This window comes from Rosa rugosa, chromosome 2, assembly GCF_958449725.1.
Source record: "Rosa rugosa chromosome 2, drRosRugo1.1, whole genome shotgun sequence".
Classification (NCBI taxonomy): Eukaryota; Viridiplantae; Streptophyta; class Magnoliopsida; order Rosales; family Rosaceae; genus Rosa; species Rosa rugosa.
The window spans coordinates 55,135,252-55,151,903 of record NC_084821.1 but is presented as its reverse complement, the minus strand read 5'-3'; the positions used below and the strand labels follow the sequence as shown (position 1 = coordinate 55,151,903).

At 39.2% G+C, this 16,652-nt stretch overlaps 1 protein-coding gene and 1 pseudogene across 1 annotated transcript; both read left to right on the top strand.

The window, feature by feature from the left end:
* Positions 1–3,967: 3,967 nt before the first annotated feature.
* LOC133728529 (ankyrin repeat-containing protein At5g02620-like) lies at positions 3,968–6,583 on the top strand (annotated as a pseudogene).
* Positions 6,584–10,877: 4,294 nt separating this feature from the next.
* Positions 10,878–13,310, top strand: LOC133732316 (ankyrin repeat-containing protein At5g02620-like). The gene is made up of 3 exons (XM_062159845.1): positions 10,878–11,721; positions 12,003–12,526; positions 12,612–13,310. Exons 1-3 carry the CDS (start codon positions 11,100–11,102, stop codon positions 13,260–13,262), a joined length of 1,797 nt encoding a protein of 598 aa, XP_062015829.1. The 5' UTR covers positions 10,878–11,099; the 3' UTR covers positions 13,263–13,310.
* Positions 13,311–16,652: the final 3,342 nt, after the last annotated feature.

Here is a 16,652-nt window from a genome sequence, read left to right as displayed (position 1 = left end):
AGCAAGGGTAATGCCCTAGCAACCCAGCCAAGCTAAAGTCACGCTTTAGCAAGATCTCAATACTTCCCGGTGATTTCGCTCTGCTCAATCTGCAATATTGAGTATCGACTTGTGAACAAGAAGAAACTTCAGCAAAGTCCTCACCACGAGGCACAAAGAATCCCGCGACGAGGTTGGTGCTCTCCTCGTCTACAATCGCTTGAAAGAAGTCAGGTCAAGGGACACCCCCGACGACCGCACCCGAACGGTGCTGGCACGCCCGCGCAAGAAAAGAGACTGTTGACCAGCTGCAGCGAAATTGGAGCCAAACAGAAATTTTCATCTCTGAATTTTGTGGGAAGGGAAAAGAAAGAAAAGAGAGCCAAACTAGAGTAGAGTCAGTGTCAGTGAGTATTAAAGAAAGGGCTTTTAAGACTTTTCAACACAATATAAGGTCATATTTCAATAACTTCTAAAACATAGGTTACAAATCAATATAAGGCCCAAAAAAAATATGTACCTCAGGTAAATCCTAAGACTCTCTCTCTCTCTCTCAAATCAAGGCGGCGCCTCTACGACATCTTCAACTCTTGTCCGGTGGTGTCTCCAACGTCATCCCTCCGTCATTTTGATGCTGCCGGACGGGTGATGAACAGACTATGGTGTTTTGTCCTATGGACCTATTTGCTTGAGGCTTTGACAGTGGTGATTTTGGGCTTGTTCAGATCGTTGCAGCTTTGCGCTGGCGTGTTCGTGTGCACTGTTTTGAGAAGGCAAGGTCGATGGTGGTCTGGTGCGATTTCTAGACGACAGTAGCTTGGCAGCAAGGGCACCATTGATGAGATTTTGGTGGCTTGGAGGTAGTGATCCATACCGGTTTTCGGTGTCGGGTTCTGCCTATTTTGCTGGTCTTCCTTTGTGCTATAGGTGAAGGCACACATTGGTAGTCTTTTTAGAGGCAGAATGGCAGTTCGCGGCGTGTAGGTGCGGTAATGGTTGAAACGGTCACGGCGGCGGCGAATCTTCTGTGAGCACAGACTGTGGGGATTTGGATGAGGCTAGACCCAGCTTGTTGGGCCTTGGGTGGGCTGTCCTTTGTGGCTTGAACTTCTTATTTTAGTTAGTGTATTTTAGTCTAATAATTTCCTACTTTTCTAGGGACCTATGCTCGTTAGTTTAGTGAGTGCTAATGAGTTTTAGGTACTTTGCCTATTTGCTATATCGTAGTTATTATAGCTTATAGGCTTGCTTCTATTAAGTGAGCATTGATTGTTTAATGAATTGTCTATCCCTATGTATCAACGTGGTACTACAACAACTTCTTGTCTGTTTAGTAATGGCAGCGAAATGATATGTAATGGTCATTCTGGCTTGAGATCAATATATTGGCTATGCCTTCATTTAAAAAGAATTTTTTTTTTAAATGGTCATTTTTCTAAATATTTGAATAGTGAATGACCAAAGTGTCGAATGAGTCATAGTTGAGTGATAATTTGTGATATTCTCCCTAGAGTTTATAACAACATGATTTTTAGTTTTTCATTTTCTCTACAGTATTTATCATAAACCATGTGCAATCATAATAATTTTGTAATGCAGAATTATTGATAGTCAAACTTGCAAAAGAAGATTCCGATTAGGGTTCATATGAAAATGGTTTTTATTTATTCTCTCTATTACCATGAAACAATGTAAACAATCATAAAATTTGGGGGGTGAAATTTGCACCCCCAAAATTGCAAACCACACCCCATTTCAATTTTTTAATAATATTTCATCCCAAGTCTTTTTGCACTTCCTAAAATACCTTTAAAAGTCAGATTTTCTTTTTCTTCTTTTTGGGTCTTTTCTTCTCTCTCTCTCTCTCTCGTTCTCTTCTCCAAAATCACGACAACTCTTCCTCTTCTCTCTTTCTTCTCCCTATGCATTTGTTAATGTGCTCAATATCCAACACAGTGTTGTACTGGTAATCCACTTTAGGGCTAGGAATCACCAAAACCCGGTTAAGCAATGCTGCGAAGAACATATGCTTCTCTAAGCAGATCAAATGGTTGGACATTTGGCCCGAAACGCAAATAGCCAACAAGTACTTATCAGAATTAGGCTTCCACTTGATTGTTCTTCTCTCCGAAAACCGCTGGTCCACTACTCCGCACCGATCGCCGAGGATGCTCGGATCCCGGAAATCTTCGGATTCCGATGATGAGTTCCCGGAGCTGTGCGGAGATAACAACACCTTCTGAATCTCCTTGTTCAACGAAATCTACCTCAAAATCGAGGATTTGAAATCCTGGAGTTCGGAATTGGAGTGATTTGAAGTGGAATTGGGATGCGTTTGGTTCCAGAGGCCGAAGAGACTGAGCTGCTGCTGGTGGAGCAAGAAGAGAGCTCGCAATTCAGACTCGCGGAGCTTATCGGAGAGGGAATCGGAGAGAGGGACGGAGAGGTGGGAGAAGAAGAGGCTCTTGATTTCGGTGGTGAAGAAGAGGATGAGGACGAAGAGAGGGATGAAGATGAAGAAGATGAGGCGAAATGACGTCGTATTTCGCGGTGGTGGCGGTGGTGGTCGACGTCGCCGTCGTCGATGTGGAAAGTGGTGGCGGATCGAGGGCTGGGGAGCTGCTGATGCTTGCGCTCGTTCTGTTCGATTAGGTCACTTGCCAATTCTGGGCCGCTCCAAGTTGCTTTTCGACGGCCAATCCCAATCAATTCTGGCCGTGTCCAGCAAAGCCCAGCCATCTCCGGCCAAATTCACCGACCTCTTCCTCATCTTGCATCTTAATTATTGGTTCCCAATACATCATCACGTCCTCATTGTCAACCTTACCATGATTGGTCGATGGTGAATTTGAACTCTGCATTTTTGTTTCTGCAATAACTCTTCGGCTAATTTCCGACAATCTCTGGGCAATTTTCGGCCCTCTCCGACCTCCATTACATCTGTATTCTTCGTCTCCGACCATCTCCGATCCTCGAGCGAAGCTTATACTCATGCCATCTCCGATCCTCCATTACATCCCATGGCAAGCAGATACAAATAGCTCCGGTCTTGACAGCTGTTGACCAAAATGTATGACCTCCTCAGAGCCTCCTCCAGCTGCTCCAAAGGCTCTCGAGTCTCCGGATACCTCTTGAGCTCCGAGATCTTGAGTTGCTCCAATAAATTCCCGATCAGCTTCAGATGCGACGCAAATTGCCTGTAGTTCTTCTTGTGCATTCTCGCCGTGGCCGCCACCTTGACTATCATTCCGATCAGCTTCATGGCGTCGAGCCCTGTCAACTGAGCCACATTGGAGAAGAAAGAGAGAAGAGGAAGAGTTGTCGTGATTTTGGAGAAGAGAACGACAGAGAGAGAGAGGGAAGAAAAGACTCAAAAAGAAGAAAAAGAAAATCTGACTTTTGAGGGTATTTTAGGAAGTGCAAAAAGACTTGGAATGAAATATTATTAAAAAATTGAAATGAGGTGTGGTTTGCAATTTTGGGGTTGCAAATTTCACCCCCCTAAAATTTTTGTAACGTAGAACTGTTGGTAGTCAAGAAAATATGAAAAGTTAGGAATCCATTTTGAATTAGGAATCCATTTTGAATGTAGAAAAACTGAGGTGTGTATTAAGTATTTAAGGATATATCGATAAAATTTCTCTTGCCACAATGACTCATTGATGTGTTTATTTCTTATGTAAGATCGTAAACTATCTGGATTGCTTAATTCTTAGGCCAGTCGAGATGAATTGTATAATTTTTTTTTTTTTAAAGGCTCATTCGTGGACAGTGTTCCGCATACGTGCGGCCCATCTCCAGTCAATTGCTTGGTTTTGAGAGGGAGAAATGTAGATACATGTATCAATCAGCATCGCTGCCAGTATTGACCGACCATTTCCTCTCTTCTCTGTGAAGTCAAGTCAAACACCTCTCCTCTTGGTACGTAGTTGACCAGTCTCCAGTGCCCCATTTCAGTTTTCAACTAAATCAAGTCCTTATTCTTCATGTCATTTGGTTCTTACTTCTTCCCCAATCTCGTAAGCTCTCACCCCTTTGATTCATTCGACTAGTAATAACTAAGGTCTAGCCTCAACTGGTTGGTGAGATAAGAATCACAAGATAGGACTAGGAGGAGGCATCGATAACCACCATGGATCCTTACCTGTATGAGGCGGCGACGCTCGGAGATGTCAGCTTCATGAGAAGAATCAGAGACGGCGACGTATTACTAAACCACGATCTTCTCCTTCAGAAAACGCCTAAAGACAACAACATCCTTCACATCGCCGCCGAATTCAAACAGATTGAGTTTTTCAGACAAGTCCCGAGTCATTATTCTCCTGCTCTGTTTTGGGCTGCCAACAAAAAGGGCGACACTCCTCTGCACGTGGCCGCTAGAGTAGGCTGTGATGAAATAGTAGAGTTCCTTATCGATCAGGCGAAAGCGCTGCACATAAGAGGAGCTGATGAGGAAAGCTGTCATCGAAAGCCGCTACTTCGGATGACGAATTTAGAAATGGATACGGCTCTGCATGTGGCTGTGCGGTACGGTCATCTTGGAGTGGTGGTTCTGTTAATGGAAGCCGATCCTTAACTGTGTTGTTTGACTAACAGGGCAGATGAATCGGTTTTGTTCTTGGCTGCTAGGAAGGGGTCTGCAGAGATTGCTCTTAATCTGTTGAACGAGTCTCCGGTGTGTCCTTGTTTTCGAGGGACTAATGGTGTGACGGCTTTGCACGCCGCTGTAACTCGCAGCAACCTCACCAGCAAAGGTAGTTTTCTACATGATCCCCTCAATTATATATGCATAGTTTATTTTCACTTTTCTAGGATTTGCTTGCCAGTTGTAATCTTAAAAAGAGTAAATTTGATTTTGACTTATTATTCAACTAAAAGTTTAGAAACCTTTTGGTTTTTCATTAAACCCATACATTAATATATGTTTAGTCCTAGTGAATAGTTCCTGTTAAAAGGAATGCCCTCTTTGTTCAGGTTTGGACTTGTAATTTTAGTGGTTGAGAGTATAGTACCCGCTAATTAGCTCTAATTTTAGAATGTAATATATGCTAGGTATTGTGAGGACTATGGTGTCCAAAAATCCTGAGATGATTAAAAACGTCGATGCACTTGGCTGGACACCGTTACACTATGCAGCATTTAGAGGGAACCTTGAAGCGACTAGAGTCCTAATGCATTGTGATAGTTCTGCATCTTACATCTTAGACAACTCTGGAATGTCAGCTCTCCATGTAGCAGCCCATGCCGGCCACACCAAGATAATGGAAGAACTGATTCGGTGGCGGCCTGATATTTGTGATCTGCTGAGTGACAAAGGCCAAACGGCTTTACATGCGGCAGTATTAGGAGCACAAGTTAATGTTGTGGAGTACATATTGAAGACGCCTAAGCTTGCAGCGATTATAAACGAAGCAGATAAAGATGGAAACACTCCTTTGCACTTGGCTGCCCTTCAGCAAAATGATAAAATCATCAAAGTTCTGTCAGGCGATCGTAGAGTGGACATGATTGCTATTAATAAGGATTTCTCGAAGCCCATTGACATGTTTCTTGGTGACAATATTGGTGAACAGGTATGTAACACACCAAATACTAAGCATTAAGTTGTTTTCTATGTCTTCTAAAGACTAAAGAGTGTGCTTTCTGAATCTTTTTAAGGAAACAATTCGCAGTGGTACGGTTTTGCACAACCTGGGGTGCTCCGTTGGTGTGCCATTTTTCCAACAACAAATCAGTCGTGACTTCGACAAATTGGAACCACCGGACAAGGATATAGACAAGACCAGAGAAAACCAACAGCAAGCTCCTTCCGATGATCGTAATGCCTTGAAAAGAAATGACACCAAACTACTTGTAGCAACGCTGATTGCAACCGTCACATTTGCAGCTTCGTTCACCAATGTGCCTGGAGGATTTAAGGACGACGGAATGCCTGTTTTATATGACAAGGCGACTTTCAAAGTGTTTCAGTTCTTCAATGCAGTGTCCTTCTACATCTCAATTCTTGCAATCTATAACGAATCAACTCCGATAACTGTGTTATCCATCCATCTACCCACACCATCAAGTCTCATTCAGTATTCAATTGGAGGAATGGTGGTTGCATTTTTTTCAGGCACGTTAGCTGTGCAGCCGAGACACTACGATGGAAATTTGCTAGAATTTTTGTTTGGTACAAGTTGGGTTGATATTGTGCTGGCGGTAATTTGTGGCATTTTATTAATATTAGCCATCATCCCTGTGCTGAAGTCTCTGATTCAAATAAGCAGAGGAAAGAGGATCCACTGGCTCCGAAACCGTGTAATTTAATGGCGCTACTAATTGAAGTAAAGTCTACCTGCACTATATTAGTTTTGTCTCTGCAAAAGGAAACCATGTTCATGTTGATGTGCAGCACATGGATCTATTCTTTTTTTTTTTACAGTTGCTTGTGGACTTGTGGAAGCCTAGCCATTATATATCTGCATGTAAATACTTTATACTTCACACATCAAGGTGGTCATCATGCAGCTTTATCCAGAACAATTAGTGAGAAGCAGATGTGTTAGCTCTGGATCGAAAACATCAACCTAACTATTTGGAGTTGCTTTTGATTCTGTTGCTCGAGCTGTGGTCATCAACTCTTTTATAATCTAACATAGCTTCACAACACGAATTTGTATTCTAATTCTCTCATCTAATACTAATTTGAAGGAAATTCTAAACTAAGGTATTCAAACTAAGGTATTCTAAACTAACTCTGCATCCAAATCCCATTCCATAAAAGCAAGAAGAACCAAGGTATTCTGGAAAGTGGAAACTAGTACTAAAACAATTGGTATTTTTGGAATCCGTTCCGGTCGCAAGGAGAAATTCAGAATTAGCTTGCAATTCACTTATTAGATTCTCCATCTATCACATTTGACAATTAAACAATGAACAGAACATGCCATGAAAAGAAAGCAAGACTCTTGAAACTTTGGCAACTGATTGCAGATCTCCATAATTATCCATTATTGAAAGTCCATCAATTCTTCAAACAACAAGACCAGCAAGCAATGATATAGACAATCTCTCCGTCCTCCTCCTTCCTCGAGCTCAAGTCCCGCTTTGAGATCTAATAACCGATCCCCTCCATCGTCAAAATTTACAGAGAACCCAACCCAAATCCAAATCCCAATCCCAATTTCAATTCTGTCCTCCAGAATGGCGGACAGAGTTTTCTGGAAGCATCGCTCGTTGGAGATCTGAAATTGGCGATGGAGTGCGCCCCCGCCTATCCTTTTGTCGGGGTCGTGTGGCTGAAATCGAGGAGGACTGAGGTGTTTTTGCGGGACAAATCGGCGAGCGAAGTCAGTCGTTTTAGAGAGAGTCGTTGACTGAGGGGAGAGGAAGAAGACGAGAGGTGGAAGGGTAAAAAAAAATTAATTAAAAATTAAAGGTAAATAGATCTTTTTATTAAAAATATTTAAAATGTTAGTTACAGGGCAAATCAGTCTTTTTACCTCTATTTTGTACCTCACGTGCATCACACATAACGGCTCAGTGACAACAATTTGACGTAGGTACGACGGAGATACGAAAAATTGAGTTTGGGTATCACTTTGATAACTTTGTAAGTTCGGGTATCATATTGTCAGTCACTCAAGTCTCCAGACACTGTTGGTGCAAAAAACCCTAGTTTTCATTGTTTGATTTTCTTTTTGATTATTTTGAATTACACATTTTCAATCACATACTCTCATATCAGACATTCATGACTCGAGGAGGAGATGTGAACCTCACAACCACCATCAGCTACATTCATGACTCGAGGAGGAGATGTGAACCTCACAACCACCATCAGCTACCTAAATTACCCTCAAATTTCATAATATAAATCAATATCGAAATCATCAAATTTTTTTTTATCCACCTAAATTGATACATAAGAAATAAGAGTGTTTCTATTGGGACCTCCAAATCTGCTCACTTGACCTCACTCTATTATGAATTATTAAATGACATATATAACCTACTATAAAATGACTATTAAGGACAATAATTATATCAAAAAAATATTATATTTATTTTATGTAGACTTTCCAATTCAATAATATTAGATTGTATTCTTTATTATTTCCCTTATCTATTTTCATTTTCCAATTCACTACATACTCATTAAAGCATTCATATATATTTAATAAGAATTAAAAATATAATTAAGATAATGTGACATAAAAATGTATGATATATTGATATATATGTTGAACACATATTGGTGAGGGAAAACAAAATATCATATTATAATTTATGACTTGAATCTAAGGGGGGTGTATTGTATTTGGATTTGTGCAAACTTTTTTTAAATGACAGACTTTTTGAAAAGTCCACAGACTCTTTAAAAAGTTGATAGACTGTTATGGATTTCTTAAAACCATTGATTTTAGCAACAGACTTTTATTGATTCATGAAAATCTATATACTTTATTATGAATGACTTCTACAGATTTCCTAAGATGTACAAAATATAAAATAAAAAAAAAACAAACAAACAAAAACAAAAAACAAAAAAAATTAAAACAAATGCAGCTCAGACACAAAACAAAATAATAACTTGTTGTCTCTTCAATGCTCCAGTATCTTCTAATAGAAATTGACTCAAATAAATGATTGTTAGTCTGTCTAGCGAGTTTGTTCTTATTCCTAATCTTCCAACAACATAAATATACAATATAGATCACTTGATGTTTATGGTTAATTATTCTCATCAATTTTGTTTTCGCCGATTAACATATATTATAGCAATATTGGTCAATGTCTTGATCTATAATCAATGAATTGAAATTCAATTGTTCAACCTTTTTTTGAACTATAATATAAATTCAAATTAATGAGAATAATTAATTAATAAGATAAAATTTAGTATGGTTCAAGGTCTTAGGGTTAGACCACAATATTTGAGTTTTAGGGTTTCATAAATCATTTTTATTGCTATTAGGGTTCAAAGTACCACAATTGAAAAAAAAAAAACAAAAATCACATTCAACAACTACAATGAACATGTTGGGTATCAAAAAAGGTTGATATCATAAAAGGGAAAATTCTACAATATGTTAACGTATGACATGCATACAATTGCCTTAAAGTGGTAAAATGAGTCCTCAAAATAGTAATATTAGTCCTCAAAGTAGTAACATGAGTCCTTAAAGTGGTAAATTTTCTTAGTTACCACATGAGTTCTCAAGTGATAAAATGAGTCCTTAAAGTGGTAAAATGAGTCCTCAAAGTAATAAAAAAGTTGATATATGAGAAACATTAACATACCATAGCCTTACCCTCATAAAAGATTAGAGAAAAGACAAAAAATTAAGAAAGAGAGATGATGAAGGACAAACTTCTTCGTGCGTGGAGAGAAGAACTTTGATAGACCTTTTTTTTTTTTTTTTGAAGAGGAAACTTTGATAGACTTTTTGAAATCTTTGGTCTGGAGGCTGGAAAATTATTGGAGTTTGGTATGTATAGTTAACACTACAAAGTCCATGATTATCCATGATTTTCTAATTCCATAAGTATGAATGATATTTTGAATACCTCTGTACTTTTATTCATTTTTAAAAGTCCTAATTGAATACTCCTAGATTTTGGTGGAATTCATGAAGTCTTTAAAAATCCTAATTGAATACCTCAAGACTTTCATGGACTGTTAAAAGTCTATATTGAATACACCCAGACTTTTAAATTCCATAGATTTCTTTAAAAGTTCCACTAATTCCATATACAATACACCCCTCTAAGTCTATCCATTATATTTGCAAAAAAAAAAAAAAAGTAGCAGTTATAAAATATATATATATATATATATATATATATATATATATATATATATATATATATATTTAATAATTAATCATGAGGTACAAAAAGTAGAGAAAATAAATAAACATTAAGAAAAAATGATTTCTTCATTGTCTTTAACAACTAAAATAGAAAAAAAAAAAAACAAAAAAAAAACCATAGAATAGTTCATGATATTTTCTTATTGATTTGAAATTAATTTTGAAAATCAATACCTTGTGTTTTTTATTTATTTTATTTTATTGGAAAAACGATTTATGCATGTTGTTTGATTAAGGTATGTATATGTAGTTAAGATTTATAGAGTAATTAAATCATTGAAATGACTAAGTTTTTATTTTAAAGATAATAATTTGTTTATGAGTGAGGTTATTTGAGGAACTTTAGTGAGGTTTAGTGAGTAAATTTAGTATTTAAAAATTTGATAGGAGGTGTAAAAAGCATAGAGGTCAAGTGAGTAAATTTGGAGGTTCCAATAGAAAAACTCAAGAAATAAATACATCAAATCATCAAAATTTCTCTTGTCACAATAGCTCTTCGATGTATTTATTTCTTACTAGTAAAATACCCGCGTTTCTCGCGGCTGATATTATGATGTTAATGGAAAATAAATCGACTAAAAAGAATAATTGTTATTTATTTTTTAGACATAAAATAATGGTAGTTTGGTTAATTACACTTTTATCTATTTATATTCTATAAACTTAATTTGATAATTATGTTATTGAACGGTATTACAGGTACTTCAAAATTTGGTGAAGCCCTTTGACACCAAAAGAGGGCCTTCATTTATAGTAGTAAAGATGTGTATCTGGATTCCTTCTTTTTTTTTTTTTTTTTTGAATAAATCTGGATTCCTTCTTTTTTTTTGAAATTCTGGATTCCTTCTTAGGGTAGCCTAGATGTTTTTTTTTTTTTTTTTTTAAAAAAAAAAAAAAAAAAAAAAAACTTAACTCACCGGGGACGTGCGGCCCTGGAGAGCAGTGCATTGCTTAGTTTTGTGAGTGGGAGAAATGTAGATACATGTATCAATCAGCATCGCTACCAGTATTGACGGACCATTTCCTGTCAGGTCAAATCAAGTCAAACACCTCTCCTCTTGGTAGTTGACCAGTCTTCAGTACCACATTTCGATTTTCAACTAGATCAAGCCGTCATTCTTCTCCCTCATGTCATTTGGTTCTTTCTTCTTCCCCCATCTTGTAATCTCTCACCCCTTTGCTTCATTCGACTAGTTGCCTCGACTGATAGGTGGGATAAGAATTATAAGATAGGAGGAGTAGGAGGAGGCATCGAAAACCACCATGGATCCTTACCTGTATGAGGCGGCGACGCTCGGAGATGTCAGCTTCTTGAGAAGAATCAGAGACGGTGACGTATTACTAAACCACGATCTTCTCCTTCAGAAAACGCCTAAAGACAACAACATTCTACACATCGCCGCCGAATTCAAACACAATGAATTTTTCAGACAAGTCCCGAATCACTATTCTCCAGCTCTGTTTTGGGCGGCCAACAAAAAGGGCGACACTCCTCTGCACGTGGCCGCTAGAGTAGGCTGTGATGAAATAATCGAGTTCCTTATCGATCAGGCGAAAGCGCTGCACATAAGAGGGGCTGATGAGGAAAGCTGTCATCGAAGGCCGCTACTTCGGAGGACGAATATAGAAATGGATACGGCTCTGCATGTGGCTGTGCGGTACGGTCATCTTGGAGTGGTGGTTATGTTAATGGAAGCCGATCCTGAACTGTGTTGTTTGACTAACAGGGCAGATGAATCTGTTTTGTTCTTGGCTGCTAGGAAGGGGTCTGCAGAAATCGCTCTTTATCTGTTGAACGAGTCTCCGGTGTGTCCTTCTTTTCGAGGGACTAATGGTGTGACGGCTTTGCACGCCGCTGTAACTCGCAGCAACCTCACCAGCAAAGGTAGTTTTCTACATAATCCCCTTACATATGCGTACGCAGTTTATTTTTACGCTTCTTGGATTTGCTTGCCAGTTGTAATCTTGGAAAGGGTGAATTTGATTTTAACTTTTTATTCAACGAAAAGTTTAGAACCCTTTTGGGTTTTCAGTAATCCCATACATTAAGTGAATAGTTTCTATTAAAAGGAATGCCTTCTTTGTTCAAGTTTGGACTTGTAATATTTTTAGTGGTTGAGAGTATAGTACTGCTTAGATCTAATTTTTCAATGTAATATATGCTAGGCATTGTGAGGACTATGGTGTCCAAAAATCCTGAGATGATTAAAAATGTCGATGCACTTGGCTGGACACCGTTACACTATGCAGCATTTAGAGGGAACCTTGAAGCGACTAGAGTGCTAATGCAATGCGATAGTTCTGCATCTTACATCTTAGACAACTCTGGAATGTCAGCTCTCCATGTAGCAGCCCATGCTGGCCACACCAAAATAATGGAGGAGCTGTTTCGGTGGCGGCCCGATATTTGTGATCTGCTGAATGACAAAGACCAAACGGCTTTACATGCTGCAGTATTAGGAGCAAGAGTTAATGTTGTGGAGTACATATTGAAGACGCCTAAGCTTGCGGCGATTATAAACGAAGCAGATAAAGATGGAAACACTCCCTTGCACTTAGCTGCCCTTCACCAAAATGATAAAATCATAAAAGTTCTGTCTGGCGATCGGAGAGTGGACATGATTGCTATTAATAAGGAATTCTCGATGCCCACCGACATGTTTCTTGGTGACAATATTATTGGTGAACAGGTATGCAACACAACAAGTACTAATTACCTTTAAGTCATTTCATCCGTCTTTAAAGACTAAAAGAGTGCTTTTTTGATGTTTAAAGGAAACAATTCGCCATGGTATGGTTTTGCACAACCTGGGGTGCTCTGTTGGCGTGCCATTTTTCCAACAACAAATCAGTCGTGACGTCGACAAAGTGGAACCACTAGAGAAGGACACAGACAAGATCAGAGAAAACCAGCTGCAGGCTCCTCCGGATGATCGTAATGCCTTAGAAAGAGATGACACCAAACTACTTGTTGCAACGCTCATTGCAACTGTCACGTTTGCAGCATCTTTCACCAGCGTGCCTGGAGGATTTAAAGACGATGGAATGCCTATTTTATATGACAAGGCCGCTTTCAAAGTGTTTCAGTTTTTCAATGCAGCGTCCTTCTACATCTCAATTCTTGCAATCTATAACGAATCAACTCCGATAACTGTGTTATCCATCCATCTACCCACACCATCAAGTCTCATTCAGTATTCTATTGGAGGAATGGTGGTTGCATTTTTTTCGGGCACATTAGCAGTGCAGCCGAGACGTAGTCACGGAAATTTGTTTGAATTTATATTTGGTACAAATTCGGTTGATATTGTGCTCACGGTAATGTGTGGCATGTTTTTAATATTAGCTATCATCCCTGTGCTGAAGTCTCTGATTCAAATACGCAGGGGAAAGAGGATCCACTGGTTTCGAAACCGTGTAATTTAAGCGCTACTTATTGAAGTAAGTGAAGTCTACCTGCACTCCTTTAATTGATTGGGTTAAAATTAATATGAATGGGGCATGGAAAATGAACTCACCTAGTGCGGGTTGTGGTGGAGTTTTTCGAGACTATAAGGGTGAGGTTCTTGGTGCTTAATTTCTCCTCCAATTTAGATATCTGAAGCTCAGTTGCAGCTGAAAAAATGGCGAAATCAAAGCTATTGAGTTGGCTTGGATTCACGGCTGGAAGCATGTTTGATTAGAAGTTGATTCGTCTCTTGTTCTCACATTCCTTCGCTCTTCTCATACGGTGCCTTGACAACTTCAAGTGGAGTGAGGCAATTGTCTTCATTGGATTTCTCAAATTCACTTGCTTTCTTCACACATTTATAGAGAGGGTAATCAAGTTGCTAATGCTTTAGCTAATTTTGGTGCTTTATTGTCAGATATGATTGGTGGGATTCGATTCCACAATTTACAATTTCTTTTTGTGCTCGTAACCGTTTAGGTTTTCCTAATTTGCGATTTAGCTAGTTTGTAGTTGTTCTTGAAGAGGCATATCTCTTCAATTTTTCGAGGGATAAGGTTGTTGTCTTCCCCTAGCTTACTTGTTTTTACGTACTCTTTTTTCTTTTTCTTTCAATAAATTAACCTCGTTCTGTCAAAAAAAAAAAAAAAAAAAAGGGTTTTTGTCCATTTACCCCATTTCTAGGGATTTTTTTCCCACTAACCCCATTAAGTTTTTTTAATTCCCTCTTACCTAATACACTCTAAGGAAGTCTTCCCTAATACCCCATTAAGATTTTTTTTTTGTTTTTAATTTTTTTTTAATACCATTTTACCCTTCACCCTTTTGTTACTTAGAGAGAGAGAGAGAGAGAGAAACCATAGGAGACTTCGCCGGAGCCCGTCACCGGTCGCCGGAATCCGGTCACCGGTCGCCGGAATCCGGCCAACTTTCGCCGGAATCCGGTCACCGGCCGCCGGATTCCGGTCACCGGCCGCCGGATTCCGGTCACCGGCCGCCGGATTCCGGTCACCGGCCGCCGCCCATCGGATTTTTCTAAAAACCTCTATTGCCCCCTATAGACATCTATTTCCCCCCAATAGATGTCTATTGCCCCCAAATAGAGGGGCAATAGAGGTCTATTGCCCCCTAATAGACGTCTATTGCCCCCCAATAGACGTCTATTGCCCCCCAATAGACGTCTATTGCCTCCCAATAGAACTTTCGGTCTACTGCCCCCCAATAGATGTCTATTGCCCCCCAATAGACGGGTAATAAACTTCTATTACCCCCCAATAGACATCTATTGCTCCCCAATAGAACTTTCGGTCGCTGAAATTGGAACTAATCTTTCTAAATTTAGATAAATAAAACTTTTATTAAAGAAAAAAATAAGGAGATTATATTAATTCAAAACGTCTATTGCCCCCCAATAGACGTCTATTGCCCCCCAATAGAACTTCATTTTTGTCTTTTTTCTTTCATTCTAAGCCTTCTCCCCTATTTTACCAAAACTTAAGGTTTAGAATATCCACTTACATATTCACCATTTGCAAGCTTCATGTGCTAATGCAATTTTTTTTGACTTGATCAGAATTTTTGGCATTCACCATTTTTCTTGACCAATTCACGGTACTTCCAGTACGAATGCATCTACAGCAACCCTATCCAATTCCAGTAATGCTTAATTTTCTCTTACTCTCGCTTTGAGTCTCTGTCTCAACTCTCAACCCCAACTCCAGCACCGCTTTCAGAGTTTCAGTGTCCAAATCCAAATCCGACTCTGAAATCGAAACCGAGTCTCAATAAGGACAGTTTACCACCGCAAAGGTACTCCCAGTCCCCCATTCATTTCTTCTTCTTCAAAATCGATTCACAAATATGGTTAATTTCGAATCTTCGTCTCTGTTCAGGCAAGAGTACGACGCCTACTTCTACAACGCCTTCAAGGTCTACACGCAGCTCTGGAAATTCCAGAAAGAAAACCGTCCAAAGCTTGTCGAGGCCGGTCTCCGGCGATCGAAGATCGGTGAGATCGCGTCGCGCAGCTTTACTTGGGGCAGTACATGAGGACCAGTGAGGCTAGCTATCTGTCTGTACATTTTCTACGAGACGATTCCGAGCCGATCGATGCTGTGGTAAGACTGGAAATCGACGAAGGGAGCAGGCCAGTGAGCTTGTTTTCGATGACGTTGAGGATCTGGAGGAAAGGCAAGTTGGAGATGCTCCGGGGAATCTCGCCGGAGAGGACTGATCTGCGGTGGGGCTGAGCGAGGCGCTATTCGAGCGTGGCTGGATATGTCCGGCACCGGAATCAGATTTTGGATGGGGGGGGGGGGAGAGAGAGAGAGAGAGAGAGAGAGATAGGAGGAGGAGGAGAGAGATAGAGTGGTCGTGGATGTAATTAATTAATTGATTTGAGGGCAAAATGGTCATTTGGTGTTAAATTGGATAGGTGGGAACAAAAATCTGTTGGTGGGGTAAATGGGATAATTTTTGCTCATTTTGGGGCTATGGGTCAAGGACCCAAAAAAAAAAGTGAAGTCTATAGCTACTTGCATTACGTTAGATTTCTCTGCAAGGAGCCAAGGAAACTTATATCAGTTCATGTTGATGTGCAGCACATGAATCTATTCTTATTGTTTACAGTTGGTGGTGGAAGCCTAGCAATTATTTGCATGAAAGATACTTTTTGTCATCATGCAGCTTTAATTTGTCCAAAACAAATTAGTGTGAAGCAAATGTGCTAGCTCTGGAAAACATTAACCTAACTATCTGGAGTTGCTTTTGATTCTGTTGCTCGAGTTGTGGTCATCAGCTCTTTCGTAATCTAATATAGCTTCACAACACATATTCGATCGTATTCTAATTCTCTCATCTAACTAATACTAATTTGAAGGCAATTCTAAAGTAATTAATTTAAGTATAGCTAAAAGGTGTTCAGTAATGCTATTGTGGGTTTCATATTTTGTTACAGGACAAGAATTAATGGTAAGAAGGATAATATGATTCAAAAAAAAAAACTTGGTAGAAAGCCTTCAAGTCGATCATATTGGTTTTAAACATGTTAGAAAGCCTGAATAAAGAAGATCGGCAGCCACCAAGGACAAAGAAAAACGAAGACTGGTGGATGAACTGTTACAACTGTAACTTTCTAACCTATTGATAAATAACTAAGCAAGTACCAGTATATAAGAATAAGTCTGATTATTTTTTCCTACTTGATCAGTGACTCGGTATACTGGGCATCCTTCACATATATTGCTTATAAAATTGCTAGAAGAAAGAAGATTGGCTGCAATCACTGAATCACCTCAAAATAGAAATAAAGACTGGTGGATGAATTGTTGATAAGCCAGTATCGGCCAGTACCTTCAAGGAAAAGATGT